The sequence below is a fragment of the Mesoplodon densirostris genome, chromosome 19 (assembly GCF_025265405.1).
Source record: "Mesoplodon densirostris isolate mMesDen1 chromosome 19, mMesDen1 primary haplotype, whole genome shotgun sequence".
Classification (NCBI taxonomy): domain Eukaryota; kingdom Metazoa; phylum Chordata; class Mammalia; order Artiodactyla; family Ziphiidae; genus Mesoplodon; species Mesoplodon densirostris.
The window spans coordinates 59,038,034-59,053,295 of record NC_082679.1 but is presented as its reverse complement, the minus strand read 5'-3'; the positions used below and the strand labels follow the sequence as shown (position 1 = coordinate 59,053,295).

The window sequence follows — 15,262 nt, the reverse complement described above, 5'->3', positions numbered from 1 at the left end:
GAAAGCAAAACAACAACAACAACTTGGATGAATCTCCAAGGAATTCTGCTGACGGGACCCCCTTTCCTGTTTGGTTCTGGCACGCCTTGCCACCCTGGTTCTCAGCATCAGGCAAGACAGGACTCAATCCTGGATTCCAGCCCCTCCATACCCTCCTGCAGTGGGGGACGCCCACACCAGTCTGCTGTCCCACTGGGTGTACAATGAGGCACCTGGCGGACTATGAACCGTCTAGCTCTGCCCCTCTGTTTTACTGCCTTAGAAGATCTTCAGAGGAAAGAAGCCATGTAAAATTAAAATAAGGTCTGAAAAGGCTTTAAAGTTTTATTATTTTATACTATGGCACGCCTTGCATGGAATGACCACAAAGTACACGCCTTCTGGGCCACGTAGTCTACTAACAGCACAGGGTTGAGAAAACTAGAACTCACGATGTGGTCCACGGGAAAGAAGGGAGAGAGGGAAGGGAAAGAAAGCTGGGGAGGGAGGAGCAACGATAAATATTTCTGTGTCTCTTCTCCAGTGGGTCAGTGGCTGCCCATTCTAGGAGCAATGATTATGTGCCTTAATACAATTGCTGATTCATGGCCACGGTCTTTATACTAAAGGAAAGGGGCTTTTAGAAGTACTAGAACTAATCAGTAAATATTTGATCAACTTTCCAACAAGGTTCTTATGGCCAAAATGAAATGAAAGAAAAGATACTGATAAAAGCTCTCTTTCCATAACTTTGTCTCAAAGCAACCATGGAAAGAATAAGTGCAAAATAAAATGAAGGGCCCCCCTGCCCCCCACCCAGGGAGGGACCACCCTTGAGTCTGGTGGAGCCGTTCTCCAGGGCCCAGGCCCCCACCCTGTCAGGTCCTTGGGGCCACACGGCGCTCAGCAGCCCTGTCCCGCTCCTCCCGGGAAGGGGCCTGCTTCCCTGCATCCCAGTCGGCACCTGGGATGAACAGCCCGTGGAGATCCAGGTGCATCTCTACATCAACGGAGGCACGAGCCAATTCTGTAAAAGTTTTGGCATCCAGAACCAGCAGAAAAGGCAGCTTCTGGGGATCGGTAGAGACAATGGCTGATAAGATAATCCCTTTGGGGAAACAAAAAGAGACACTTTGTTAAAGTGCAGCCTTGAACCTGGTCCAGCTGGGGGGGATAAGTTTCTCAGCTCTATCTCCCTGTCCTTTGAATGTAAGTTATCTAATCAAAACAGAAGGGAAGCGAATTTGATATTCTGTGGGAGCAGAAGGGAAAGGCCAGGGAAATCAGAAGGCTTGGCTGAACCGGTCCCCTCACCTTTCTGAGCCTCAGTCTCTTCATCTGTAGAGTGGGGATAATCCTCCCCACCCTCAGAGGGTTGCTGAGAGGATCTTGCACGGTCAGTTATGAAAGCACTTTGTAAATCATTACATGCACTGAAGAATGGCTATATTCCTACTATTTAGAAACTGCAGTTATAGAGAATCAGCTTTGATGCTGCACTTAGGCTAATATCCGTCACTCGGCTAAACCCGGACCAGTTGCACTCAAATGACATTTGAATGAGTCCAATTCGTCTCATGCATGTGCAGCTTTCCCCTCTGTAAAATGGGAATATTCTGAATACCCACTCTCAAGGGACAGAGGGCTAAATGAAGTAGTGCCCATGAACTTCCAGCAAATATCTGTGATTCTTCCCAAGGCCTCCCGGGTTTCAGAGTGGCTGAGGGCAGCTGAGGTCAGATCAGCTTGAATTCAACCCTCCTCTGTATGCACTGGGCATGTGACAGACCGTGCCTAAGTTACCTCACTCTCTGAGCCTCTCCTTTGGTGGAATGAAGACCAGGTTGCTCCCTGCCCACAAGAGATTGTGCAGGACGCACCTGCCCAGCCCAGGGGGAGGCCAGCCTTAGCAGGAGGTGGCACCAACCATCCCCCACCTTGGAGGTGACAGTGACACGGGGTCCCTTACCTGGCGTGCCGTGCAGTGCAGGTCGATAGGAAGACCCAGGGAGAAAACCACTCCCTTCTCAGCTGAGGGAAGCAGCTGGCAGGCTCAGCGGGGCAGCCTGCCCTTCCCCATAGGCGTGGGCAGCCCCACCCAGGCTTCTAGTATCCTCCTTAGCATCCCTAGGGGGTCGGCAGGGCATTTCTGGGGCAAAGGCAGAATCAAAGAGGGAAAGGACCATTTGGTCAGGTGGAAACCTGGACAAGAGAGGAGGGCCACAAGCATTTCTAGGTGCTCCACGGAAAACTTACATGCTTAGAGGAGTTACAAATTCAGACCCAGCCATTGCAATGGATTTAAAAACCAAGATTCTATACTCTGGGCAAGGGTAGTGCTGCTCTGTGGAAAGGAAGTGGCCTTTGTGTCGCAAACAATTTAATCACCCCGGAAGGGAGGTCTGACCTCCTGCTCCTGGGAGGTGACCTCTAAGCCCTTGGACTGACGGTCTGATGAGAGTGCCTTTGTTTACCTGGGGCCACTGCATATAACCCATCCTCGCAAAGTGATTTAGGGGGACGCCTGGGCCACAGGTATCGGCTCAACCTCCAGAGGGGCCGAAGACTGGAGGTCACCATGTCCGCATGACCACGCCCCACACGGGCTCCGACACAGGGCTTGGAGAGCTTCCCTGGCTGGCCACACTCTGTGGACATCGCTGGGGAAGTTGGCGTGGTCCTAACCCCCACAGGAGAGGACCAGCGGGAACCCCAAGCACAGGACTCTCCTGGATCCTGCCCCACGCGCCTTTTCTCTTTCAATCTGCACCCTTTTGCCGAGATAAACCATAACCATGAGTACAACAGCTTTCGGTGTGTTCTGTGAGCTCTTCTCTTGAAACTGAGGGTGGTCTTGGGGACCCCCGAACTTGCAGCTGGTGTCAGAAGTGGGGATGGGCTGGGGGACTCCCTCATCCCACAGCTTTGGACTCAGACACACCTGGGCTTCAAAGCATGACTCCACCAGCTGTGCGATGGAGGGCGGTCACTGCCCCTAAACGATGTCTGTTTGAGGGGTGGTCACAAGCACAGTGCAGCAAGTGGGCTACCCTTCCTGGAGCCTTACCGTGATCCTCGTCCTCGGCGCCCGGTGTGGGCACGAACACCGGCTCCGCCGGCCAGCAGTGCACCTCTCCCCACTTCAAGGATGACTTCATGAGAATGTCGTATTTTATTATCTGCGCATCCAAAGGGGAGAAACATGGGAATGAGTGGTTGGAGAGCGTGCTTATTCCCTGCGAATAGGAAGGCATCAAGGCCCCAGAGAGAGGGGAGTGGACTCTGGCGAACGTAGACCCCAAATGGCATCTGCCTCTGGTCAGAGTAACAACAGAAACGAAAGCAGCTTGCTTCCTTCTCCAACTTGAAGCAAAGGTCCTCCTGCCACTGCAGAGCTGACAGTACACACTGAATTCTTTCAGAAATAAAATCCTTGGATTTATCTGGTACTTGGCACTATACTGCAATTTTTATACACATTAGATAAACTAAAGTATTCAACGCAAACCTTTAAAGTATAATATGATTCCTTTGTTGTTTTAAAAGTGTGAGTCCATGGCCTTCTCTCAATCTCTAATAGGCCTCTTTCCCCTGAGGGTGTGGGATTAGTGGGGAGTGACTCGGGGTGTGTGTATGTGTGGGGGGGAACCTTAATTTTTTGCTTTGTACATTTCTGCACTGCTTACATTTTAAAAAAAAATAAAGAGGGCTTCCCTGGTGGCGCAGTGGTTGAGAGTCCGCCTGCTGATGCAGGGGACACGGGTTTGTGCCCTGGTCTGGGAAGATCCCACATGCCACGGAGCGGCTGGGCCCATGAGCCATGGCCGCTGAGCCTGCGCGTCCGGAGCCTGTGCTCCGCAATGGGAGAGGCCACAACAGTGAGAGGCCCGCGTACCGCAAAAATAAATAAATAAATAAATAAATAAAAAGATTTTCCATTTTATTACTAAAAACTGAAGCTACTAAGGAAAACTGATGTCTGTACAGCACTCAGCATGGTCCCTGGGAAACAGCAAGTGTTCAAACAAATAGCAGTTTAAAAACCAAAATATGAATCGCTATGCTGTACACCTGAAACTCACAAGATATTGTAAATCAACTATACTTCAATTTAAAAATAAGTTAATAGGGACTTCCCAGGTGGCGCAATGGATAAGACTCCGCGCCCCCAATGCAGAGGGCCTGGGTTCGATCCCTGGTCAGGGAACTAGATCCCACATGCATGCTACAACTAAGAGTTTGCATGTCACAATTAAGGAGCCCGTGAGATGCAACTAAGGAGCCCACCTGCCGCAACTAAGACCCAGTGCAACCAAATAAATAAATATTAAAAAAAATAAGTTAATAAAAAAAATGTAAATCCTCCTAGTTTCAGCTCTACCCTCTCTGCTTGAGACAGTGAGTTCCTTGAGGGCAGGAACTGGGATCTCCCTGTTCACTTCCTTTTCCTCGGTGCCTACCACATTGTAGCACATAGCTGGTGCTCAGTAAACATGCATCCAAAAAAGAAATCAATGGATAAACTCCAGCCACCACATCCCTCCTGAGCGACAGCCCATAAGGTGCAATTCTCTCCCCTGGATGGTCCATCGTTGCTTCCAGTGTATTTTGTCCCAAGCTGACGTCACTTTCTGACTTACCCCCACCCCGAGGGGACCTCGGTTCCGACCTCCCTGAGAACCTGGGAACTCAGCTTTGCAGACAGACATGATGGTTACAGGCTGCCATCTCCCAAGCATTAGTACCTTGGTTGGGATGGGGCTCCACTGGACTTCAGCCGCAAAGACATAGCGATATCGCTTCCCGTTGTGAGCATAATTGATCCGAGGCAGCTCTAAGGCTAGAGAGAAATGACACAGCTGACAAAGGCCCCTTCACTGAGAGCGGGGACCACCTGTCTTTTGTGGCATCCAGGCTGGGCATCCTTTTCACAAAAATGGTTCCCAAGCCAGGATCCCTGAACCTGATTCAGGCCCTGGATTGGATCAAGAGTGATCATAGGGCAGGAGGAGGGAACTCCTGATAACTACCCCAGCTCCATTAGGAGCTCCATTAAGAGCAAGGTAAGATAGACCTGGGTTTTTTTTTTTTGCGGTACGCGGGCCTCTCACTGTTGTGGCCTCTCCCGTTGTGGAGCACAGGCTCCGGACGCGCAGGCTCAGCGGCCATGACTCATGGGCCCAGCCGCTCCGTGACATGTGGGATCTTCCCGGACCGGGGCATGAACCTACGTCCCCTGCATCGGCAGGCGGACTCTCAACCACTGCGCCACCAGGGAAGCCCAGACCTGGGTTTTTAAGTGTATAAACATCTTTAATTATCCAAGATAGAAATCAAAGAAAACTGCATGATTAAAATCAGAGGCTACTGCAATTTTTTAAAGCTCTTTTTTAAAAAAGTGTGTGCGTGCACATGTGTGGGTGTGAATAGAAACTTCTGAAGCCGTGGAAGGAGCATCAGTGGGGAATATTTAAATAAATCTGGTGAAATCATATAATAACATTATACAAAAGTAACATTTACAAAGAATTTTAATAACATGGGGAAATGTCTACATCATAAGATTAAATGTAAAAGGCTGCTTATGGAATTATCTCCACTGTGTTATAAATGAAGAGAAAAAGTTTGGAAGCATTGCTGGGGTGATAACTTCCTCATGGTGCTTTATAGTTTGTACTGTCCATTCTAAGTTTCTCATTGTGTGAAATTTTCATTATACCTATTACTTTTATAATCCAAAAAGCCTTAAAAATGTGTCCATGCCCATGCATATATATTTATATATGCTTGTTGTGTCAAATTAAGTTTCTAAGTCTGAATATTGAAATGAAAGTCCCTCTTATGAAATATTGCAGATAGTTGGATCCAACTGCTGGTGAAAATATAATGTCCAAGGAAAGAAGAAGCAGAGATGGAAACATCTGCCACATACAAGCCTCCTGAAGAGGACCCAGGGCATAAATGGTTATCGGGCTCAGTGGGGAGGGATGTGGGGTGGAGCACTAGGAAGGGAGGACGTCCAATCCCACAGGCGAGTCATCACGAAATTCCCAAGAGACAGGTCAAGACGAACATGAGGACGAGGGGCCACCCACACACTCAACTCAGGAAAAAGATGCCCACTGTTGGTCCCAGAGTAGGTCTGAGACTCCCTGTGATGCTCCTGGGTCCCTTGAACCTGGTCTGGAACACCCCTTTCCTCCACCCTGTAAATGACCAGCTATATGCCCATGGTTAAGTATAATGTGTTTCATCCCTGTGAATTCTGTCCAGCTATTAAAGCCATACTCTTGAAGAATCTTTGGGATGTGGGAAAACTCCCAGGCTACGTTCATTAAGTGGAAGAAGCCATTTCAGAACATTCTAGATGGTATGGTATGCATTTTGTATAACCATAAATGCAGAGGTTAAGAGTTTTTCGAGTCAATGAAGCCTGGGTTCAGATGCTGGCTCTGCTGCCCAACTTCAGGCAAGTTATCGAATTATTCTCAGCTCTGCTGTCCTCGGTTCTAACGCATGAACAGTACATGGCAGCCCCTGCCTCTTAGAGGTGTTCTAATCACGGCTGCTTTTAGCTGGACCCTCACTGCGGGCCAGGCCCTCAGCTAAGCCCCTTACATGCATGGACTCACCTAATGTGATAAGAACAGGATGAGACTGGGGAGGAAAGGATGGGAAGTTGGGGAGCCCCTAGAAGAGGGCCTGGCATGCACCAAGCAACGCCTACGTGATGGAAAGACTGCGTGGATGTTTCCAAACGGCCGTCACAGGTGGAGGGATTATGAAGGATTTGTCTCCGGTCATGCTTTTCAGCGCTGCCCAAGGTTGCTACGATAAACAAGAATTCCCTTCCCAGAAATAAAACGACCGTAGTGTTTTACTCCTCCATCTGCCCATGTGAGTGACAGGTGAGCAGAGGTGGAAGTTGATGCCTTAAGAATGGGGACGGGGCTTCCCTGGTGGCGCAGTGGTTGAGAGTCCGCCTGCCGATGCAGGGGACACGGGTTCGTGCCCTGGTCCTGGAAGATCCCACATGCCGCGGAGCGGCTGGGCCTGTGAGCCATGGCCGCTGAGCCTGCGCGTCCGGAGCCTGTGCTCCGCAACGGGAGAAGCCACAACAGTGAGAGGCCCGCGTACCGCAAAAAAGAAAAACAAACAAAACAAAACAAGAATGGGGACGAACATGTCTATATTCATTTCCAAAGACTCTGAGGGGCTGGGGCACCACACAGAACCCATTATGGGATCCATGGGCTGCCATGTGTAGATGTGGTTCTTAGTGGGCATATCTGAGGTCGTCCTAGCAGAGTCCCCAGGACTGTCCTTCCAGACGCCTGGCCCTGGCGTGGGGCAGCGATATGGGGAGCTGGGCTCCCAGCCTAGAGCCCCGCCCGCCGCTCCCCAGCCCTGTTCTGGGCAGGCCTGTTCATTCCACGCCGCAGTACTGAGCACACCCTGCTCTAAGCCAGACTTCTGTCACGTGTCGGTGACAACACTGAGCACACAAACACGGTCCCCACCCCACGGGCTTCTATACTAAGGCAGTGGTTCTCAATCAGGTTGGAGGCCAGGGACGCTGCTCAACATCCTCCAATGCCCAGGGCCGCCCTCACCGCAAAGAATGACCCGGCCCCGGTATCAGCAGTGCCCACATTGGGACGCCCTGCTCTGGTGGGTGCTTCTCTCTGAGGGGGTTTATGTTCTGGGTGTAGCTCGGGCTTTCTGAGGCCCAATTTTCTCCTCTGGCAAATGGGGCTGATAGCACCGATTCTGCAGGGTGTTCTGAGTGTGCACAGGTAGAAATCTGCACATGCCATGCCTTTCAATAAGTCAGCGTTCAATACACAGCAGCATTTGATACAGAGAACGAACTAGTGGCTACCAGTTGAGGGGGGCGATATAGGGGTGGGAGAGAGGGAGGTACTAACTATTGGGTATAAAACAGGCTCAAGGATGTATTGTACAACACAGGAAATACAACCAATACTTTGTAATAACTGTAAATGGAAAGTAACCTTTAAAAACTGCATAAAACATTTAAATTCAAAAAAATAAAATAAACTTTTAAAAAGAAAGCAAAAAAAAAAAAAAAAAACACAGAAGCATTTGAAAGGCTAGCTGTGAAAGTCCCTGCGTCCAACGAAAACCCAAGTACCTCCCTGGGAGGGGTATGAAGATACATGAAAGAGAAGTGTCCCCAAATGCCTTCCCCTGGGCGTCCCAACAGCCTTCCTCTCAGTCCCTTGTCAACGCACATCTCTTCTGCATCAGGAAGAGGTATCACATAAAGAAGACATTCAGCCCCTCCCTAAACACAGGAGAGAGGATGCATTTTACCTTCATAAAGCAACTCCGGCTGGCAGTAGACTTGGTCCTCTTTTTCCTTCAGGGCTCTTGCTGTTGTAGATGACAGTTTGATTAAATTGGAGCCCGCCTCTGCATTCTGAAAGAATCGGTTTTCCAGAAAAATAAAAACTTGGTATCCAGACCAAATATTTGTTTTACTGTGCACATGTTAAAAAATGCTTTAGTGTCTGTCACCTTGTTCTGGCCTCACATTAACCACCGGAAGCAGCTATTATAGGATTGGTATTTTCAGTTAGAAATGAGAACTGGGGGCTGGAAGTAACTCCCCAAAGAGGGCAAAGCTGGAGGGCGGTAGAAGGGGGGCCCTAAAAACCCTGGATCTTTTCTTCTACTCTGGGCTGCCTGATCCCTCACAGGTGAATTAGTGTACTTATAAGTTCTCGCTTTTTAAATACTGGATGATTCACCTATAAAAGGCTGCATCAGTCATTCAAAAGGTGTTTATAAAGAGTTCATAATAACGTGTGAAATGCTCATGATAGAATACTGAGTGAAAAAAGCAGCAGAGTAAACTGCATACACAGCCTGAGCTCAACCATGTTAAACAAAGAAAAAGAAAAAGAAATGACATTGAAAACAGCCTGGGAGAAATACCAAATAGTAACAATATAGCAGGGAATGGGATTATGGAGACTTTCATTTCTTTTTCTAGGCTTTTCTAGATTTTCAGTATTTTCTCCTATGAAAAGGTACCCCTGTTGAAAAGAAAACAAACACGCAATAAAAATTACTTGGGAGAAAAAATATCTATCAAGGACATCTCTTGGTCTCAGGTGACCATCAGACTTTGCTCAGTACTTTACCAGCATCGTTGTAACCCAGGAGAGAGACTGAACACAATTAATTAAATATCTGTTGAGCATCTACTACTCCCTGTGTCCCCACATACTCTCTGTGGGACCTTGAACAACTTACCTGGTGTCTCTGAAGTTCAGTTTCCCCATCTGTATAATGAGGTATAGCACAAGCATCGTATAAAGAGTATGTGCGTCTCCGAGTTATTATGCAGATTAAATAAAATAACCCATGCGGTTGGTTTATAAGAGGGCCTGGTTAGCGGTAAATGCTGGATAAATGTTAACCGCTATTGATAACATAATCGTATTATTATTATCATCATTTTTACTACTACTACTACTGCCACTACCCCTGGGGGTGAGTTCAGGTTAGCCACTGGGGGAGAAGGAGGAACAAGACCACAGATCTCTGCATTCACGGAGTTACAGGAGGAGAAGTATGGTCATGTCTGACTTCTCATTTAAACTTTTCTCTACTTTCCAAACTTTCCAAAATAAGCTTTTATAATGAAAACAAACCTATTTGAACAATAGCCGCTTTTTGCTGAGAAGGTGGGAAATTTACTGCATCCTAGAAGCTGAACCGTAGGGCCCCTCTGAGATTTGTTCAGGGCGATCCCAATTAACAGGAGAGGAAACTGAGGCCCAGGGAAGGAAAGTGGCTTGCCCAAGGTCACGCAGAGGGGAGCAGAGGCTGGGCCCAGAGCTTCGCACTGAGATTCTTCTGCTCAGAAGCAAAAGCACTGCAGGCAGCAGGCAAAGCAAAGCCCCTGAGGCTGGCCGGTTCCCATCCCATAGTTTTCGGCTCAAACATCCCTTTCCCTGACAAGTTAGTCTGCAGTGTCTCCAAGACATGTGTCCCAAGCTGTAATTATCTCCTTTAGGGACCTGCTTCCTTCTTTCATGCTGTCTTCCCTGTGAAGACAGTGATCAGATTTTATTCAGTGCATGGCACATAGTCAGCTCCCAGGAAGTAACTGCTGAAGGAATGAGCAAATGCATGACTCAATGAGCTTTTCCTTCAACTCTTAAGGGGCAGAACATGTGCTTTGCAGGTGGCTGTAAAAATCAAACGAAGAGCGTGAAAAGGTCGTCTAGCGCCTAGCACATCGGGTGACTTGGAAGCAGAAGCTCTGTTTGCCTTCACCTGTATGTGCAGCCCCACATGTGAGAGGCCCTGCCCTGTGCCTTGCTAGTCAAGAGGCAGCCACAGGCCTCTTGTGCATGTCCCGGGCTTGATTCTCAGGGAGTCAGTCTGCAGAGATGTTTTCTAGCTGCAGCATGAAACTGGTCAGACTGGTTGAGGCATAAACTGTGAATTTTTCCACACACAGCAGTAAGAACATGACTTGGCAGCTTTCTATGGCCAGTGTGCTCAACTTTGGCAAGAAATCACTTTCCAGCCAGAATTCAATGAAATCCTGCAGTCTGGCTTTGAAATTCCTCAACTCGAGGGAACTCCCATGAGAAGCAGTAATCTCAATAATCCCGCAAAACACTGGCTTTGGAGCTTGGCAGCCTTGGGTGTGAAGTATGACTGTAGAGCTTTCTACATGAACTTGAGCCTGCTTCCTCGTTTGTATAAAGGGGGGCAACCTGTAACTTTTGGACGGGTGGTGAGTACAAGCGAAGGTCCCTTTGACCTGCGTCTGGGGATTGTGGTTAGGATTAAATTAAATAATGCTTATGAAAACACCTGATCCAGGGCCAGACCATTGTAGTCAGTAATTTGGAGCCAGACAGACATGCATTCAAATCCCAACTCAAATCCTCTGGATGATTCTGCCATGTTGGGCAAGTTACTGTCTCTCTCATCTACAGTCATGGGGATGATAAATAACCCCAAGGACTGTCATACAGATTCGGTGAGAAGCACGCGGAGCATTTCACAGGGCCAAAAATGTTCAGGACCCAGGAATGAGAACAGAGGCCCACCAAACCTATGTCCACATATAGCAAATTGTTAAGTAAAATACCGTTCTCTCCCGCCTTCCTTTATGCACAGGGCTTCATAATGTTGTGGAGCTGTGCTGTCTGATACGGCAACCACCACCAGCCATGCATAGCTATTTAAATTTAAATTAAATGAAATTTAAAATTCCCTTCCTCGGCTGCACTGGCCACATTTCAGTAGCCTAGATATCTGGCTGCTACTGCTTGGACAGAGAATATTCCTTCATTGCAGCAGGTTCTAGTGCCCAGTGCTGGTCTGGAAGGATGCATGTGAATTCAGAATTCCAGGACTCCTTGGCATTCTGAGCTAGAAGCAGGTGGCCGAGTGAAGGCTGACCTCTGGGCCTGGGCTTCCCTCCTCCTTTTCTTGCCACTGCATGGAAGCCCCAGCCAGCCCTGGCCTCCCTGGTGGGTCTGAGGGCTGCATCCAGCAGCACAGCCCGCCCTTAGGAGGACAGAGGCAGCTGCTGCAGGCTGGCTTGGGTCATTTTTGCAGGGAATTCAGGGATCCCAGGTCACAGTTGGGGTCAGAAGGGTGCCCCTCTGGGTGGGCACCCTGTGGCCCTGTGAATTCCTCACCCAGTGAAGGGACACTGACGGAGAAAGGCCAGAGCAGGGGGCCCCTCTGGCCTGGGTCTAAGAGCAGAAAAGCCATCTGACACAGGGCCGGGCACAGAGTGAGCTCTCGAGAAATGGTGGCTTCTCTTATTATTGGGTCTTCATTTTTGCATTTGAAAACAAGACAAAAACCAAATCTACTGAGCCAGGAGTTGGAACCACCCCGTCTAGCTCCAAGATGCCAGCCCCGCCCCTTCCTGGAGCCCTGCAGGATGAGGGCAGGGTGGCTGGCAGGGACTGTTGGCACCGCCCACACCCCTTGGGGCCCAGCCCCACCTTAAACAACCCCCGAACCACCCTACACAAACAGGCAGAGGGTGTCAGTGGGCCCCTCCTTCCTTTGACCCCAGCTGGCCCAAACGCCAGAGAAGCTGGGGCAGCTGGGAGGCCCCAGACTTTTGAACACACTTCAGTATAGCCCATTCTATGTGGAAGGCACTTTCCACTTGGGAAATGTTCCAAGCGCTAAAGGAAGACCTTGTGCCCTTTTAGAGACCTTGCTTCACTTTTTTCATTCATTCATCGTTCATTCATTTATTTAAAATATCTAAGAGCTTAATGAGAACCCTCTGAGTACCAGACCCTGTGATGGGCTCACAGGATAAACTGCTGACAAGACCAGGAGTCCCAGCCCTCTGGGAGCTTTAACAGGAAGCTCATTATACCTGCCATCAAGGTGAGCAAAGAGCTACAGGTGCCATTAGAATATACAAACCCACTGAGGGAGTCAGGATGCCAGACCTGAAGGACGGGCAGGGATTAGAATCCTCTGGAGGTTGTGGCTTCACTGGGCTGGCAGAGCCCCCAGGTAAGTCCAACCTGCAGCCGGGACAGGAGCAGAGGTCTCACGGGAAGAGGACAGGGTTGCAGGCAGAGGGACAGCGACGTGCAAAGGCCCCAGACTGAAGGGCATTTGAGAAAGGGCAGCATCCCCTAAGGCCCTTCCCTAATATGCTTTTGGACGGGGTGGAATCAGAGCCGCCGGATCTGGACACATAGGCCATGTCTATAGCTCGACTTTCCCCTTTCAACACGCAGGTGGGGCGACTTGAAAGTGAAGCAAGGAGACATTTTTAAGGGACAATAAACAGCAATTAAAAAGCGTGGCTGGGGCCTCCCTGGTGGCGCAGTGGTTGAGAGTCCGCCTGCCGATGCAGGGGATACGGGTTCGTGACCCGGTCTGGGAGGATCCCATATGCCGCGGAGCGGCTGGGCCCGTGAGCCATGGCCGCTGGGCCTGCGCATCCGGAGCCTGTGCTCCACAACGGGAGAGGCCGCAACAGTGAGAGGCCCACATACTGCAAAAAGAAAAAAAAAAAAAGCGTGGCTGGAGCTACCCTTCCCAGCGCTCGCTCTTCTTTGTAGATGGCTCACGCAGTGCCTTTTTAAAATACACGTGCTAAACTTCTTAGCTTGGTTCCAAGGAAGCAAATCATTTCTAGAGCTTGATAAAAGGTTATAAAATCCTGCAGTGTGTGGGCAGCGGAAGGGAGTGTTTCCTCTCTGGGTATCATCCACAGGCTGAGGCCTCCACAAGGTGGGGGTGGGGTGGGAGGTGTGGTGGAGGTGGGCAGGCCTCAGGATTTGCCACCTGTGTGCTTTCTGACACCCCCCCATTGCATCCTGGAGCCAGGAGACACCCCAAGCGCTGCACTATGGAACTTACCAGAGTGACGGGCACAGAGGCCAGCGGCTCAGATGATGATTTTGTGGGACACGGCCGTTCATTCAATAGCCCTGAATCACATGGGGAGAAAGTTAATCCCTTTTTCTCTTCCAATCTTTCCAACTGGGTCAAGGCGAGAGTCTCAGTTAAGTGCCACTATGTCTTTGACACCTAATACTTTTCCAAGTTCTCTTTAAGGAAGAGATCAGGTCTTGGCAAGAGCAACAGCATCAGGCTAGAGCTTAGGACCTGTGCTTTATTACCAGCCCTTCACGCTCATCAGCTCTTCCATCTGCAGCGCGCAATGCTGCCTTTCCACTGGGTCGTGATAGGTTTCCTTCCAAGTGAGTTAAGGGAAGAGTGAGTTGATTTAAATGAAAACATGATTTTGTAAATGTTAATTTAATAGAGGTGATAGGAAATACGGTGAAAATCATGACAGAGATACACAAATGCCTGCAGATGGGGAAATGCTGGAGAGAAGAGAAAGGACCCACCTCTGGAGTTGGACAAAGCTGGGTTCAGATGCGGGTCTTCCGCCCACTGGTTGGGAGGTGCCTGAACTCCTGCATGGAGGAGCCTGGAGGGTGGGAGAAGCCTCCCTGGGCTTGTAGGAGTGTCTTCTGTTCCCTAGGCATGCAGGGCCCTGAGAGAGGTCAGGGTGACCCTCTGGGACTCTTTCCAGGAGTTAGGCCTGCTCGGGAGATCAGCAGAGTTATACCCCTTACCAGCTCCAAGGAAGGGTTTAGAGCCAATCTTGGCTCTGCCACTGGGCTGTGTGACCTTGGGCACATTCCTTAACCTCTCTGTAAAATGAGGCTAACCTGAGGATCTCTCCCATAGATTGTTTTGATCATTAAGTTAGGTAAGGAAAATACAATGCTTAGCAAAGTACCTGGCACATAGAGTGCATTGAGTAAGGATGAGCCATCAAAACTGAACTGAATTGAATTTGGATTCATTTAAATTAATTAAGTCATGAAGTCAGGAAGTTCTGGAGCCAGAAGCCTCTGTAGCCTTTAAAACCAAACCCAGAGCCCTGGCAGCATCAGCCTAATTAAGGATAACGTCTGGCCCAGGAGTCATTTTTAACGTAAGAACAGGACTGTTCAACATCAGGGAGACGGGTAAGCAACTGGTGATGAATCCCCACCATGGACTGTCAGGCCAATATTTAAAATGATGTCATAGAAGAATATTCAATGTCATGGAGAGATGTCTACATATACAAGTAGGTGGAAATAGTATGTATAGCAGTATACAAAATAGTATGTACATATTCAGCCATGAAAAAAATGAGGTCCTGATATGTGCTACAACACTGATGAACTGTGAAAACATGCTTCGTGAAAGAGGCCAGCCACGAAAGACTACATACTGTATGATTCCATTTATATGAGATATCTAGAATAGGCAAATACACAGAGATAGAAAGTAGATTAGTGGTTACCTGGGGCTGGGGGGGATGGTGGGGTTGGGGGGTTGATGGTTAAAGGGTACAAGGTGTCTTTTGGGGAAATGAAAATGTTTTAAAATTGATTGTGCTGATGGTGGTACATTCAACTCTGTGAATATGCTAAAAGCCATTGAATTGAACACTGTTTTTTTCTAAGATTTTTTTTTTAATGTTGACCATTTTTAAAGTCTTTATTTAGCTTGTTACAATGTTGCTTCTATTTTATGTTTTGGTTTTTTGGCCCGCAGGGCATGTGGGACCTTAGCTCCCTGACTGGGGATTGAACTCTCACCCCCTGCATTGGAAGGCGAAGTCTTAACCACTGGACGGCCAGGGAAGTCCCAAATTGTACACCTAATTTTTAAAATTTATTTATTTTATTTATTTATTTTTGGCTGCGTTGGGTCTTTGTTGCTGCGTGCGGGG

The 15,262-nt window shown here is 48.8% G+C and overlaps 1 protein-coding gene across 1 annotated transcript in view; it reads right to left on the bottom strand.

The window, feature by feature from the left end:
• Positions 1–857: 857 nt before the first annotated feature.
• BCO1 (beta-carotene oxygenase 1) overlaps positions 858–15,262 on the bottom strand; it is a 38,300-nt gene continuing 23,895 nt past the window's right edge. The window contains exons 8-11 of the mRNA XM_060084385.1: positions 8,317–8,422; positions 4,725–4,819; positions 3,047–3,158; positions 858–1,087 (exon numbers count right to left, since the gene is read on the bottom strand). Of these exons, the coding sequence (XP_059940368.1) occupies positions 858–1,087; positions 3,047–3,158; positions 4,725–4,819; positions 8,317–8,422 (543 nt within the window). The remainder of the gene's footprint in view (positions 1,088–3,046; positions 3,159–4,724; positions 4,820–8,316; positions 8,423–15,262) is intronic.